Genomic DNA, 12461 nt, shown 5'->3' with positions numbered 1-12461 from the left:
GGGATCCACAATTGGAGCGGATTACATGCCATGCGGAGTTAGCCAATGCTGGCCATGCAAGGCTAAGGTGAGGAAAGCTAGAGGCTGGAGCGGAGGGAGGCGTCCTGTCAGTGAGCTTAGGGAGACCTCTGAGCTGAGCTGTGACGGGGACAGAGCACAAAGCTGGAGGGGAGGAGCAGGAAGCCAGGCCCTGCTGGAGACCTCTGTACTGGGAACCCAGGTCTCATACCTTGCTCCAGCCAGTCCTGTTCCGGCACCTGGGGGTCATCTGCCTTCCAGCCACAGTCTTCCTAAGAGGCCATTCATATGGGATAAAGAGCCTGCTTTGCTCTCAGCTGCCCCTACACAGAAGGAGCCAGCAGGCGGACATACAGAACTGGGTGTCTTCCCTGACTAGGAAATCAGCCAGCGCGATGGCTTTAATCCCAGCATTCGGGAGCCAGAGGCAGGTGGATCTCTCTGAGTTCCAGGCCAGCCTGGGCCACATAGTGAGACCAACAGACTAAAAGGAGACTGTTCTCGGAATGCTTCCACTGCCCTCTCCTCCGAGACCTGACCCCGTGCCCAGCATGCTTTAGGAACATAGTAGGACCCTCTGGCAGCATGGACCCTAGTCTCCAGAACTGCTACTCAGCCTACAGACCCTGTCCCACAGCCCACAAACCCCTCCTCTCTTCCAGGAGATCCACTGGCTCCCAGAGCCCCAGGCCCCTCCCCCGAGGTGGAGGAGGACTCCGGAGAAGCCTTTGAGTTTGATGACAGTGATGATGAAGACACCAACGCTGGCCTGCTTGTCCCTGGCCTTCCCCCTGAGGGAGACTCAGAGCCCTCGCTGATCCGCTTTGACACTGTCCCTGGCCCAGGTGAGGTGTCTCTGGGAGTCTTGCAGGCAAATCCCAGAGAGCTGGTGGGGAATCTCAGGCTCCCAGGGTCCCTAGGAAGCAGGAGAGGGAGCCACCGGGAAGAGGCTGTATCCCCGTTTCTCTCGGGAAAGGAATTCCTAGCATTCCGACAACATCTGGCTTGCACTCTGGCGGGGCCTAAATGGAGCCTTGGCTTGAGTTTCCGCTGAGGGACACAAGCCCTTGAGCTCTTGTAGCCTTCCAGCGATGGCTCCAAAGAACCTATCTGTCTGCTTGGCGAGCTAGCACCCCAGGGGTGGGAAAGGCCCAGTCATGTTATAAATGTTAGCTGCTGGGTTCTCAGCTCTGTCATCTGGGTGACTCTGGGGACTGGATCAGCCGGAAGTTCCTGCAGATAGTGACTCTTCCCAAGAGAGCTGGGGTTGGTGGAAGCCTGGCAGGCGGGGTGCTGGTTCCAACTGAGGTTGGGCAGTGGGGGTGGTATGGGGCAGGCAGGACAGGTAGGGAGATTACTCAATAGAACAGAGCCTAGGTAAAGGCAGGGGAATCCAAGAGGCACCCTGGTTCCTTGGAGGGGCGGGGAACAGGGGGTGGGAATAGATTTAGTTCCTGGGGCCAGCCTCTGCCTGACAGGCCGTCTTCCTTCGCTCTTCCCACAGACCCGGACCCAGCGGCTGTACCACCTCAGACAGAGTAAGTGAGCTTGCTCTCCCCACTGGGAACACAGTGATGTAGGACAGGAGCGTGGGACAGGGTGGAGCAGTGGCTAGGGTCTTCTGAATAAGGTCCCCGCTGAGGTTTCGCTGGTGACCTCTTTCTTTCTTTTGCCTGGGAGCCTGTTGCACAGGAAGAGGCCAGGCTGTCCTGAGTCCCACACCAAGGCCTCTCTCACTTACCCAAGTGGCCTAGGTGGACTCGCAGACTATCCCAGCATCCTTGTGTTCCTGCTTGAAATGGAAATGAGAGGAGACTCATTCTCCAGAGCTGTCCATGGAACTAAGTTGTTGATGACCTCTGCAAATACCAATCTGTTTCTTTTTTTTTAAATTAAAAATCTTGCATTTATTTATTTAGTATGTGTGGGTGTGTGTGTTTGTGTGTGTTTGTGTGTTAATGGCATCTGGAGTCCTGAGTTGAAATCCTGTCTGTCCTGATGTGAGGTGGGGAGAGGGCCCCTTGTCTCCCTCGGTGATGTGAGTCGAAGGCTAATTCTCAGGCAGATGGCCCCACGTCTCGGGCGATAGATGCCCTTGCCAGGGAGGGAGGGACTCATCCAAAGGCATTGCTCATGCTGAGTGGGTGGACCCTTAGGGTTTCTGCCTGGCTTGGGGTGGGTGAGCAAGCTCAGCGTGTGGACACCTCTTCTCTCCTCTGTGATTAGCTGGCTTCTCTGCATTGCCTGGGGGAATCGGCTCTGTTTGGGATTCCCATGGGAATACCGGGAGACTACCGTATGTTCTGGACTATAAGATGCACCTGACCATAAGACGCACCCAGTTTTCAGAGCAGTAGAACAAGAAAGACAGTAAAAACAGCAATTGGACCATAAGGCGCACCCTAATTCCTTCCCCCTCCCCCTGCCACTTTTAGGGGGGAAAAGTGTGTGTTATGGTCTGAAAAATATGGTAAGTGGCAGAGAACTTGTCGGGGGTGTTAGAGACAGGATGAATTAGAGGATGGATGGATGTCCAGGGGTCTGAGGCATGATGGGAAGGGCTGTATCAGGAGGTCTTGCTGAGCATGAGTGTAAATTCATACAGGGCTGGGCAGGGTGGAGAAAATATCTAGATTGAGAAGTCCCTGGACAGATAGACAGGGCTCTCCTGGAGCAGTTTGAGGTACAAGAAAGGACACCCCTCTTGGGGGGATCTGTCTGTTTGCTCCATTTCCTTCCCAGGGCCTGAGCTCAGGGCTGGGACTGTGGTAGTTGCATTCTTCTAGATTGTTCTGGCGCACCTTCTCTGTACCTGCTGCCCAGTCACCTGCTGTGTCCTTAGCTCTGCCTCAATGATCCTAGCTAGATCATATGTCAGGTCAGCACTGGTCCTCATGCTGAGGCCGAATGGTCCAGTGACCCCATCAGCTGTCTAGGTGTAATATTTCTAGCTCTTGGCTGGCCTGGTCAGGATGGCTCAGAGTGGGAAATAGTTTAGACGCGAGGGGCCAGACTCCTGTTTCTCTCTCTCAACCTTCATCCTGTCCTGCCTCTCTGCCACCTGCTCGAAGCTAGCCTAAAGGACAGTTGCCTTGTTGCCCTGAACATCTTCTCTTAGTGGCACTGGGCCCAGTTCTATTTTTTTTAAAAAAAGGTTTTATTGATTTATTTTATGTCTGAGTGCTCTGTCTGCATGTACGCCTGCACGCTGGAAGAGGGCTTTAGAGGGTATAGATGGTTGTGAGCCACCATGTGGTTGTTGGGAATTGAACTCAGGACCTCTGGAAGAGCAGACAGTGCTCCTAACCCCTGAGCCATCTCTCCAGCCCCAGTTCTATTTTTTATTTTTTAAAATTTGTTCACACACACACACACACACACACACACACACACACACACACACACACACACACACACACACAGAGTGGTGTTTTGCCTGCATGTATGTCTGGGTGAGAGTGTCAGATCTTGGAGTTACAGACTATTGTGAGCTGTCATGTGGGTGCTGGGAATTGAACCCAGGTCCTCTGGAAAAGCAGTCAGTGCTAAGCGCTGAGCCATCATCTCTCTAACCCCTGGGCCCAGTTCTGAAGCTCAGTCTAGTTGTGTGAGCTTGGGTTGTCTGGCAACCTCTCTGAGGCCAAGTTTCCTCATCAGCTCAATGGAATGATGGTAAATACCTCGCAGGGTCATTAGGTGTAAACAAGGCTGAAGAGGGAACTCACCCCTCCTAAGTGTGCCTGGAATGTGGCTTTAGCCCTGGCTTATGCAGCCCATAGGCTTCCAGTGTGAGGGCAGGTCACATCTGCCACCAGGAGGCAGAGGACAGAGAATGCAGCTGCTCGGAGGTTTCTTCCTTATTCAAGACCAGCAATTTGGGCTGGAGAGATGGCTCAGAGGTTAAGAGCACTGATTGCTCCTCCAGAGATCCTGAGTTCAATTCCCAGCAACCACATGGTGGCTCACAACCATCTATAATGTGATCTTGATGCTTTCTTCTGGCCTGCAGGTGTACATGCAGCCAGAGCACTGTATACATGATAAATAAGTAAATATTTAAAAAAAAAAGACCAGCAATTTACAGGAGGGAAGATTCGTTCTGACCTATGGTTTTGTTTATAGGCCTTGTGCTGAGGCAGGAGGATGATGACAAGAAGGCATGAAGTAGGAAAGCTGGTCATATTTAGGCAGCCAGGAGCAAGAGGGAGAGGGAAAGGGAGCGAGCGAACAACTGAGACACACACACACACACACACACACACACACACACACACACACACAGAGAGAGAGAGAGAGAGAGAGAGAGAGAGAGAGAGAGAGAGAGAGAGAGAGAGAGAGAGAAGTAGGGAGAACCGTTATCCAGGTCTCATTTTAAGCCAGGTCTAGGATCTAGCTCAATTGGTAGAGGGCTTGTCCAGCATCCAAGAAATCCCCAGCATTTCAATAAGTGACATGGTGGCACACGCCTGTTGCTCAGATCTTTGACTGCATAGAAGTCTGAGGCCAGCTTGGGCAAGAGACCCTGTCTCAAATCTAAACCAAATGCAAAGGATTGAACCAGTCGTGGAGTGAGCACCCCCAAAAACCCATCAGCTAGTGACCCTCCTTTTGGGAGAACATTTCATATCCACACCATAATATCATATGGCTAGTGGCCACAGTAGCAGGTGAGCAGGTGCCCTGTTGCCTCTGGCTTTGGAGGGCTGCAGGCTTCTCTGTCTCTTCATGTCCTCGCCCAGCTCACTGTGTGGAAGCAGCAGGTGGTGGTGCTGGGAGGCACAAGGGCAAAACTACAGGGCTCAGCCGTCTGCTTGGCAGGAGCAGGCTGGCAACGCATTAGGTATTCCCTTTCTATTAGCAGGCACTAATGACATTAATGTAGTTTCTTTTTTTTTTCTGTTTTTTTTTAATTTTTAAAATTAATTTATTCTTGTTACATCTCAATGGTTATCCCATCCCTTGTATCCTCCCATTCTTCCCTCCCTCCCCTTTTCCCTTTATTCCCCTCCCCTATGACTGTTTCTGAAGGGGATTACCTCCCCCTGTATATGCTCATAGGGCATCAAGTCTCTTCTCGGTAACCTGCTGTCCTTTTCTGAGTGCCACCAAGTCTCCCCCTCCAGGGGACATGGTCAAATGTGAGGCACCAGAGTATGTGAGAAAGTCATATCCCACTCTCCACTCAAGTGTGGAGACTGTTCTGACCATTGGCTAGATCTGGGTAGGGGTTTAAAGTTTACCGCCTGTATTGTCCTTGGCTGGTGCCTTAGTTTGAGCAGGACCCCTGGGCCCAATTAATGTAGTTTCTAATGGCAGTGGTCCTGTTGACCACTTACCGGGCTTGCAGCTGAAGGTCCAGGTATCTTTCCATCTCTGGAATATAAACTCTGTCATGTTCCCCTCTTCCCCCAGAGGCAAGGCTGTAGATATGTGGTATGGACACACACACACACACACACACACACACACACACACACACGCACATGCTCACGCACACACGTACACACACTCCTCTGAAAAGAGGCTAGGACTGAGGCCTCTTTGGCTAGCAGCCCAGGAGTTCTAGGGGGCTGTGACTGGGTCCTGGTGGGAGGGCCTACCTGGCCCCAGTCTGTGTTTTACAAATGTTACCTTCTGAGAGGTGAGCTCTGAGCTCCTGGGAGAGCAGTTTCCCAGATGTCCTGGGGACCCTGCCTGGGGAGCCTCTGTAGTGCCTGGTACTAAAGTCTGGTGGTGTGTGGCTCTAGGTGACACCCTTTCTCTTGAAGTGGGAACTGCATGAAAGACCTGGTCTCCCTTCCCCCCAGCTCTTGTGAAGGTGATAGGTTGTGTCTCCTACCTGCTGGCCAGCTCCCAGGTGACAGGGACTCATTCTTGGGGGTGGGGTGTTAAGTTTTGTTTCTTGCCCAGGCCTTACCTCATTCCCCAACACAGGGGACAGTGGAAGGCAGTCCTTGAAGAGGTGACGGTTGGAAGGACCAGGAGGGCCGGGAAGGAGGTCTTCAGTGTTTCCATGGAAACGAAGAGGACTGTGATGGGGCCCAGGCCAGAAGCCAGTGGGAAGCAGAAAGGGGACTTGAGTGGTTTGAGAGGCCACCCAGCTGGAGCTCCCCAGCAGTGCAGTCGCTGTGGCCATACTTACTGAGCTACCACATGAGTGTGTCACTCACACTTCAGGCACCAGCCATCATACCTACTCTGCAGATAGGCAGCTGAGGTGACGGGAGGAAGGAAGTCATCTCATCGAGGCAGCTGATGGTGGGGCTGTCCCCTCGGAGTCTGAGGGCTTGGACGGTTCTGGTGAACTTTGGAGTCTGTTACTCCCAATCTCTTCACTGTAAGTGCTAACTAAGGGAATCAGGGCTGGAGAAGCAGCCTTGAGGTCACGGTAGAGGCAGGGTCAGTGAGCCGAGGACAGCTGTTGTCCGCTGTTTCTCCAGGACAGGAGCCCACACCTCTGCCTGCTGAGCATAGCGCCTGGACTCTAGCCCCCTCCAGCATTGCTTGGTTTTCCTGCCTGCTTTGCCTCTGCCATGAACACTCTTAGCTACCCCAGCCTTTTCTGGTGGTTCAGGCTTTTTTATCTTGACTATCACTGCCTTCTCTGTCTTCTCCTTCCTGGGCTCACTTGGACCAGGCGTGCTATAATGCTCATTGTCTGGGCTCCGTTACCTCGGCCTGCAGCCTGAGAGAAGTCAGGGTGGGGGGGCACTAGTGGGCCTGGGAGACCCATCCTCCCTATTGGACCAGGATTGTGCTTCTGAGCTTCCAGGTGTGGGGAGCATGGGAGCTTTTGAGTCAGTCCAGGAAGGCCAGCCATCTCAGTCTACAGAAGGCATGCTCAAGGTTTTCCATATGGCCTCAGACCTTCCCTAGAGCTATAGGCAGTGCTGGGGGTCCTCTTGTATTTGAGAGTTTCCGAACTCCCTTTCTGGGTTCTATACTGGGCAGGGCCTGAGGCCAGGTAGAGTCCCTGGGAGAGGATTTGGGGTGGGGGGTGGGGGTGTCAGACTTCTTTTCCCATTGAAGCCTCTCTGTGCCCCTTGCACAGAAAATTAGAACTGATTTTTTCCCCCCCTCTTCCTCCTTTTTGAGACAGTCTCTTACTGGTAGCCCTCACCACACTGGAACTCGCCATGTAGACCAGGCTAGCCTTGAATTTATACAGAACGGCCTGCCTCTGCCTCTAGACAACGTGTGCCATCATCCCAGGCCCACTGTCTCTTTTGGTGTCCTTGCTTTCAAGGCCTCTCTCTCACTGTCTACACCACAGCCCTTCAGATCCTAGGTCCTTTGAGGGTCCAGGGCAAAAGTGACTCAGCTTCCTTGTCTCAGCAGGAGGCATGTGTGAGACCTGGACTATGTATGCAAAGCCGAGTGGAGTGTGAGGGTGTCCCTGGGTCCCCACAGCCATGAGACTCAGCCCTGTTAGCCTTCCCCACCTCCAGCCCCGACATGGAGGAGTGGGGGCTATGTCCTACCCTGGCACGGGCCTTATGCTCACAGTGCCTACTGCACACATCTCAGTCTGTCTCACAGAACTATGGAGGCCGAGTAACAGCTGTCCTCCAGCGCTGTCCACATCCTGGTCTCAGAGACCACGAACACGCGCCGTGGGTGGCCAAGGGACTCTAATCTGGGATCTGGAGATGGGGAGGTGATCCTGGGTCCTCTGGGTGGCCTGATGTCATCACAGGGTCCTCATAAGAGGGAGGCCAGAAGTCAGAGAAGGGAAGGTGCCAGAACTACCTTATACCAGTGGTTCTCAACCTTTCTGATGTCAGAACCGTTAAATGCAGCTCCTTGTGGGGACCACCAGCCATAAAACTATTTCGTTGCTACTTCCTGACTGTATTTTTTGTTACTGTTATGGATCATAATGTAAACATCCTGGGGTTTTCTGATGGTCTTAGGTGACCCCTGTGAAAGAGTTGTCTGGTCCCTGAAGGAGTCTCAACCCATAGGATGAGAATCTCTGCTCTAGAGCCTAGAGGATCTAGCCTGCCACCTTGCCACCTCAAGGAAACTCATTTCAGACTGTCTCAACTGCCACAGTTCTTTTTTTTTTTTTTTTTTAAGACAAGGTTTCTCTGTGTAGCCTTGGCTGTTCTGGATTCGCTTTGTAGACCAGGCTGGCCTCCAACTCACAGAGATCTTGTCTGCCTCTGACTTCCGAGTGCTGGGATTGAAGGCATGCTCCACCATGCCCAGCAAGCTCCACAATTCTAAGATAACAAGTTTATTTTTTAATTTTTAGTTAAAAAAAATTTTTTTTGGTAACATCTTGGGTTTATGGTGATTAGCCTTGCTAACTGCAGGAGACTAAGACTTAGCTCTAGATGAGGGAGTGACAATTGGCCTCATTTTGCAGAGAGGTGGAACACCTGATTGGAGGAGGCAGGCTGGCTGACATGCATGGGCTCTGGGCTTCTCCAGTGTTCTGTGTGTGTGTCTGGGGCAGAGCTCTATTGACTGGCTGGGCTCTCTAGCTCTTCACTTCCTTCGTCCCACCCTTCCGTCACTCTTTACTGGGTGCCCAGGTTGGGGTTCCGAAATACCGGGTGAGCCGGTGGCATGTGTAACAGCTCCATAGCCAGATAACAACGCCCAGCATGTATCTGGACTCATTACAGGCCAGGCCCAGTGCTAGGAATGTCACCTTGCTTATCGCATCAGTCCTTATGACACAAATGTTCACCGACAGGCCCTGCCACAACCACATATTACAGATGTGGCAACAGGTACAGGAAGGGTGGAACAGTAGCCTGCTGTCACAGAGCGAGGTGGGCAGAGCTCGGGTCAAACCCAGGCAGCTTCCGGACCCTGTGTTCTGGGCTGGCTCTGGAGGTGGAGGCGGGGATGGGATGGTTGCTCTGAGGCATGCTGGGCTACATAGCGACTTCCAGGCCGGCTTGGCCACTTAGACCTGTTTCAAATGTAAAAAAGACCCCTCTCTACTTCATTGGTTTGTTTATTTTGAATGGGCAGGGGATGGTGGTGTCATAGCACATGTGTGGAGCTCATTAGAGGATAGCATGTATGGCGGGAGTTGGGTCTTGCCTTCTCCCATGTGGATCCCAGGAGTTAAAACTTAACTCTTCAGGCTTGGCAGCAAGCACCCTTACAGAGTTCATGGTGGTTCCTGGGAATTGACTTCCTTCCTTCCTTCCTTCCTTCCTTCCTTCCTTCCTTCCTTCTTTCCTTCCTTCCTTCCTTCCTTCCTTCCCTCCCTCCTTCCTTCCCCCTTCCTCTCTCTTTCTCTCTGGAGACAGGTTCCAGTAGCCCAGGCTAGCCTCAAGCTTACTCTATACCCAAGGATAGCCTTCGACTTCTGATCCTGAAGCCTTTCCCTCCCCAGGGCTGGGATTACAGATGTGAGCCACACCCAGTTCACGTGGTACCCAGGACTTTCTTGCCGGGCAAATGCTCTACCTGCTGAACCGCATCTCCCTGCCCCAGGAATCAGTTCCTAACATCCTGGCATCATTCTCCTTCTCTGCACCCCCTTCATTAAGTCATACATGTTTATTGTAGAAAAACATCGAAGTCAGAAGATGACAGGCCGGGGCCAGCCTTTCATGTGTGCCAGCTGCTGCCTCGAGTCTCTGCTAGCTACACACCGTAGCATGCAGTTTGGTTCTTGTAGATTGGTGGTTTTATTGTGCCTGCCCTTTCATTGCTCACTAATTTTTTTAAAACCTAATTACACATAGGGAACATTTTCCCATGGGAACCTGTGTTTTTCAGTAACACCCCCACGTGGTGCTTGTTTCACTGTTGGTGAGGGTGTGATGCCTGTCTGTTTTCTGGCTGGTGACCCCAGACCCTTCAGATGATAGGGAGCCCCCCAAGCAGGCCAGTAACTGGATTTGGGGTGGTACCTGTGTTTGTGGAGTCAGGCCATGAGAAATGGATCTCTGGTGTCCCTAGCATTCAGTTCCTGTTAAGGACTGTTGTGGAGGTTAGTATGAAGCACCCCCTCCTGCCCCTCTGACTGTCCCCTGTGTGGCTCTTCACCATGCCATTCACTGAGTATCCACACTTGTGTCCAGGGGTAGAAATCACAGGACAGACTGTGCCCTGGAGGCCATCTCTATGGGAGGGACCCTGGCTATAGCATGGAGAGGTGAGCACATGGTTAGAGGCGACACTGTACCAGGAGTGGCCGAGGGAAGGCCTGACGATGTACCACAGGCCAGAGTCTAGCAGGCCTGGTCATCTAGCTATCTCTTTATCTGCTTTGCAGCAGGACCCTCAGAGGGAGGAATCGTGGCCCATTCCACAGATGTGGAAACTGAGGCACGGAGGCATGCTGAATGCTTTACTATCTTCCTACATCCTCATGGGAGGAAATGGAAGTGATAGTTCACTTGGTTTAAGTTTCGTGACTGTCCCCTGTGCTTTGGACCAAATGGCAGAGGTGGGATTTGTCTTCCGGCTGTTGGAACTGGTGGGTGCTGCTCACCTCTGACCTGTGCATCCTGGGGCTCTACTCCGTTGCTCATCAGAATTAGTAGAATCCCCTGCCCAGGCTGGGGAGTCCCCAGGGTGAGGCTCTGGAAGCTGGTATCTTGTAGGATCTCCTGAGTGACTCGAGTGACTCCCGTCACCCAAAGCCTGGCTTGGGCTCTTTGGACCTGACACAGAGTTTCATTATGTGGTTCAGTCTGGCCTTGGACTCACAATCCTCTGGCTCCAGCCTCTCAGGTGCCAGAACTGCAGGCCTGAGCCTGTACACCCTGTTTTACTTGGTGCTGGGATGGAACCCAGGGCTTCATGAATGCTGGGTAAGCATTCTACCAACTGAGCTGCACCCCAGCAGCTTTGTCTGGCCAGGGTGGCCAAGGGAACTCCTGCAATCTTAGCACTCACGGGGCAGAGCAGAAGGAGCTGTCAGTTGCATTTGTTTATGTGTATGTACGGACATGCATGGGATGCGGAGGTCAGAGGGCAACTTGTAGGAGTCGGTTCTCTCTTTCCACCATGGAGGTTCAGTCTTGGTGGCAGCATCTTTACCTGCTGAGCTGTCTCACATGCCCTGAGGCAGAAGCCTTGAGGTTGAACCTGGCCTGGGCTCCATAGTGAGTTCCAGGCAGTGAGACACAGTTTTAAAAAAAAAGAAAAAAGAGAGCCTTGTTGTGGTGGCACATGCCTTTAATCTCACCCAGCATTCAGGAGGCAGAGGCAGATGGATCTGTGAGTTCAAAGCCAGCCTGGTCTAAAGAGTGAGTTCCAGTACAGCCAAAGCTACACAGAGAAACTCTTGTTTCAAGAAAGCAAAACAAAAAAACCAACCAAACTGAGTTAACCCAGATGCAGAAAGACTCACATGGTATATACTCACTTATAATTGGACACTAGCCCAAAAGGGATGTCCAATGAAAGTCTTCAACTACCAGGAGATTGGGATAGGTGCAGGGACTTCCTATTGGGATTCGAGGTGAGAGATATATGGGAAAATGGGGAAATAGAAGGATCCAGAGGGTCCTAGAAACCTACAAGAAGAATATCATGATGGGCAGATATGGACCCAGGGGTGTCTGCTCAAACTGCTGCACCAACCAAGGACAATACTTACAGTAAACATCGAACCCCTACTCAGATCTAGCCAATGGACAGGACATTCTCCACAGTTGTGTGGAGAGCAGGGACTGAGTCTGACATGAGCTCTGGTGCCCCAGATTTGGCCACTTCCTCTTGGTGGGGAGGCTTGGTGGCACTCAGAGAAAGGATAAGCAGGCTACCAAGATGAGACTTGATAGTCAATGACCATATGGTGAGGGAACAGTTCCTCTTCTGTCACAGACCTAGGGAAGGGGAATAGAGTGAAGGAGGGAGAGAGGGAGGGAGGGAGGGAGGGAGGGAGGGAGGAAAGGAGGGAGGAACGGGAGGATACAAGTGAGGGGAAAACAATTGAGAGGTAATCTGAATAAATTAAGTAATTAAAAAAAAAACCAACCAAACAAACAGAAGATCTTTTCAACAAGTGTTACTCTGTGAGTTCGAAGCCAGCCTGGACTGTGAGAAAGAAAGAGAGACACATAGGGTCTTGGGGCTTTGTGGGCCTGGAGGCATGCTGGGAGAGTTTTGGCATCCTGGGAAGCCAGTGTGAACTCCTCTTTCTGATTGCTACCCCCTCCCCGTCTTTATCCTCAGCATAAATGGCCTTGCCTGGCAAGTGCAGGCCAGGTGGTGTAACTGTAGTCAGGCCTTATCTCCAGTGCAAGGCGTGAGGCCTCAGGAGCGCGGAAGTACACATGAAGCCTTGGTAATGAGCCTCTCATGGGTGTTTATGGTGGTCATTATCTGGAGCGTTGGAGGAAGCTCAGGAGTGTTTGCTCAGAGGGAGAACGGTCCATGCCAGCTGGGCAGTGTCAGTGCCCCAGGTGGCTTTTCCTGGCAGCAGCTGGGAGGGGCTGTCCCCTGAGGGCACAGGCCGGGCA

General features: G+C 52.2%; 1 protein-coding gene across 4 annotated transcripts in view; it reads left to right on the top strand.

The window, feature by feature from the left end:
* ARHGEF10L (Rho guanine nucleotide exchange factor 10 like) overlaps positions 1-12461 on the top strand; it is a 150050-nt gene that overhangs the window by 56577 nt on the left and 81012 nt on the right. For all 4 annotated transcript variants that reach the window (XM_084787943.1, XM_084787944.1, XM_084787941.1 and 1 more), the window contains 2 exons: positions 681-863; positions 1523-1556. In XM_084787943.1, coding sequence (XP_084644069.1) covers positions 681-863; positions 1523-1556 — 217 coding nt within the window. The remainder of the gene's footprint in view (positions 1-680; positions 864-1522; positions 1557-12461) is intronic.

Source organism: Acomys minous (genome assembly GCF_964271855.1).
Source record: "Acomys minous genome assembly, chromosome: 6".
NCBI lineage: Eukaryota > Metazoa > Chordata > Mammalia > Rodentia > Muridae > Acomys > Acomys minous.
Note: the sequence above shows the minus strand (reverse complement) of the source record. Positions and strands in the feature narration are given on the sequence as shown.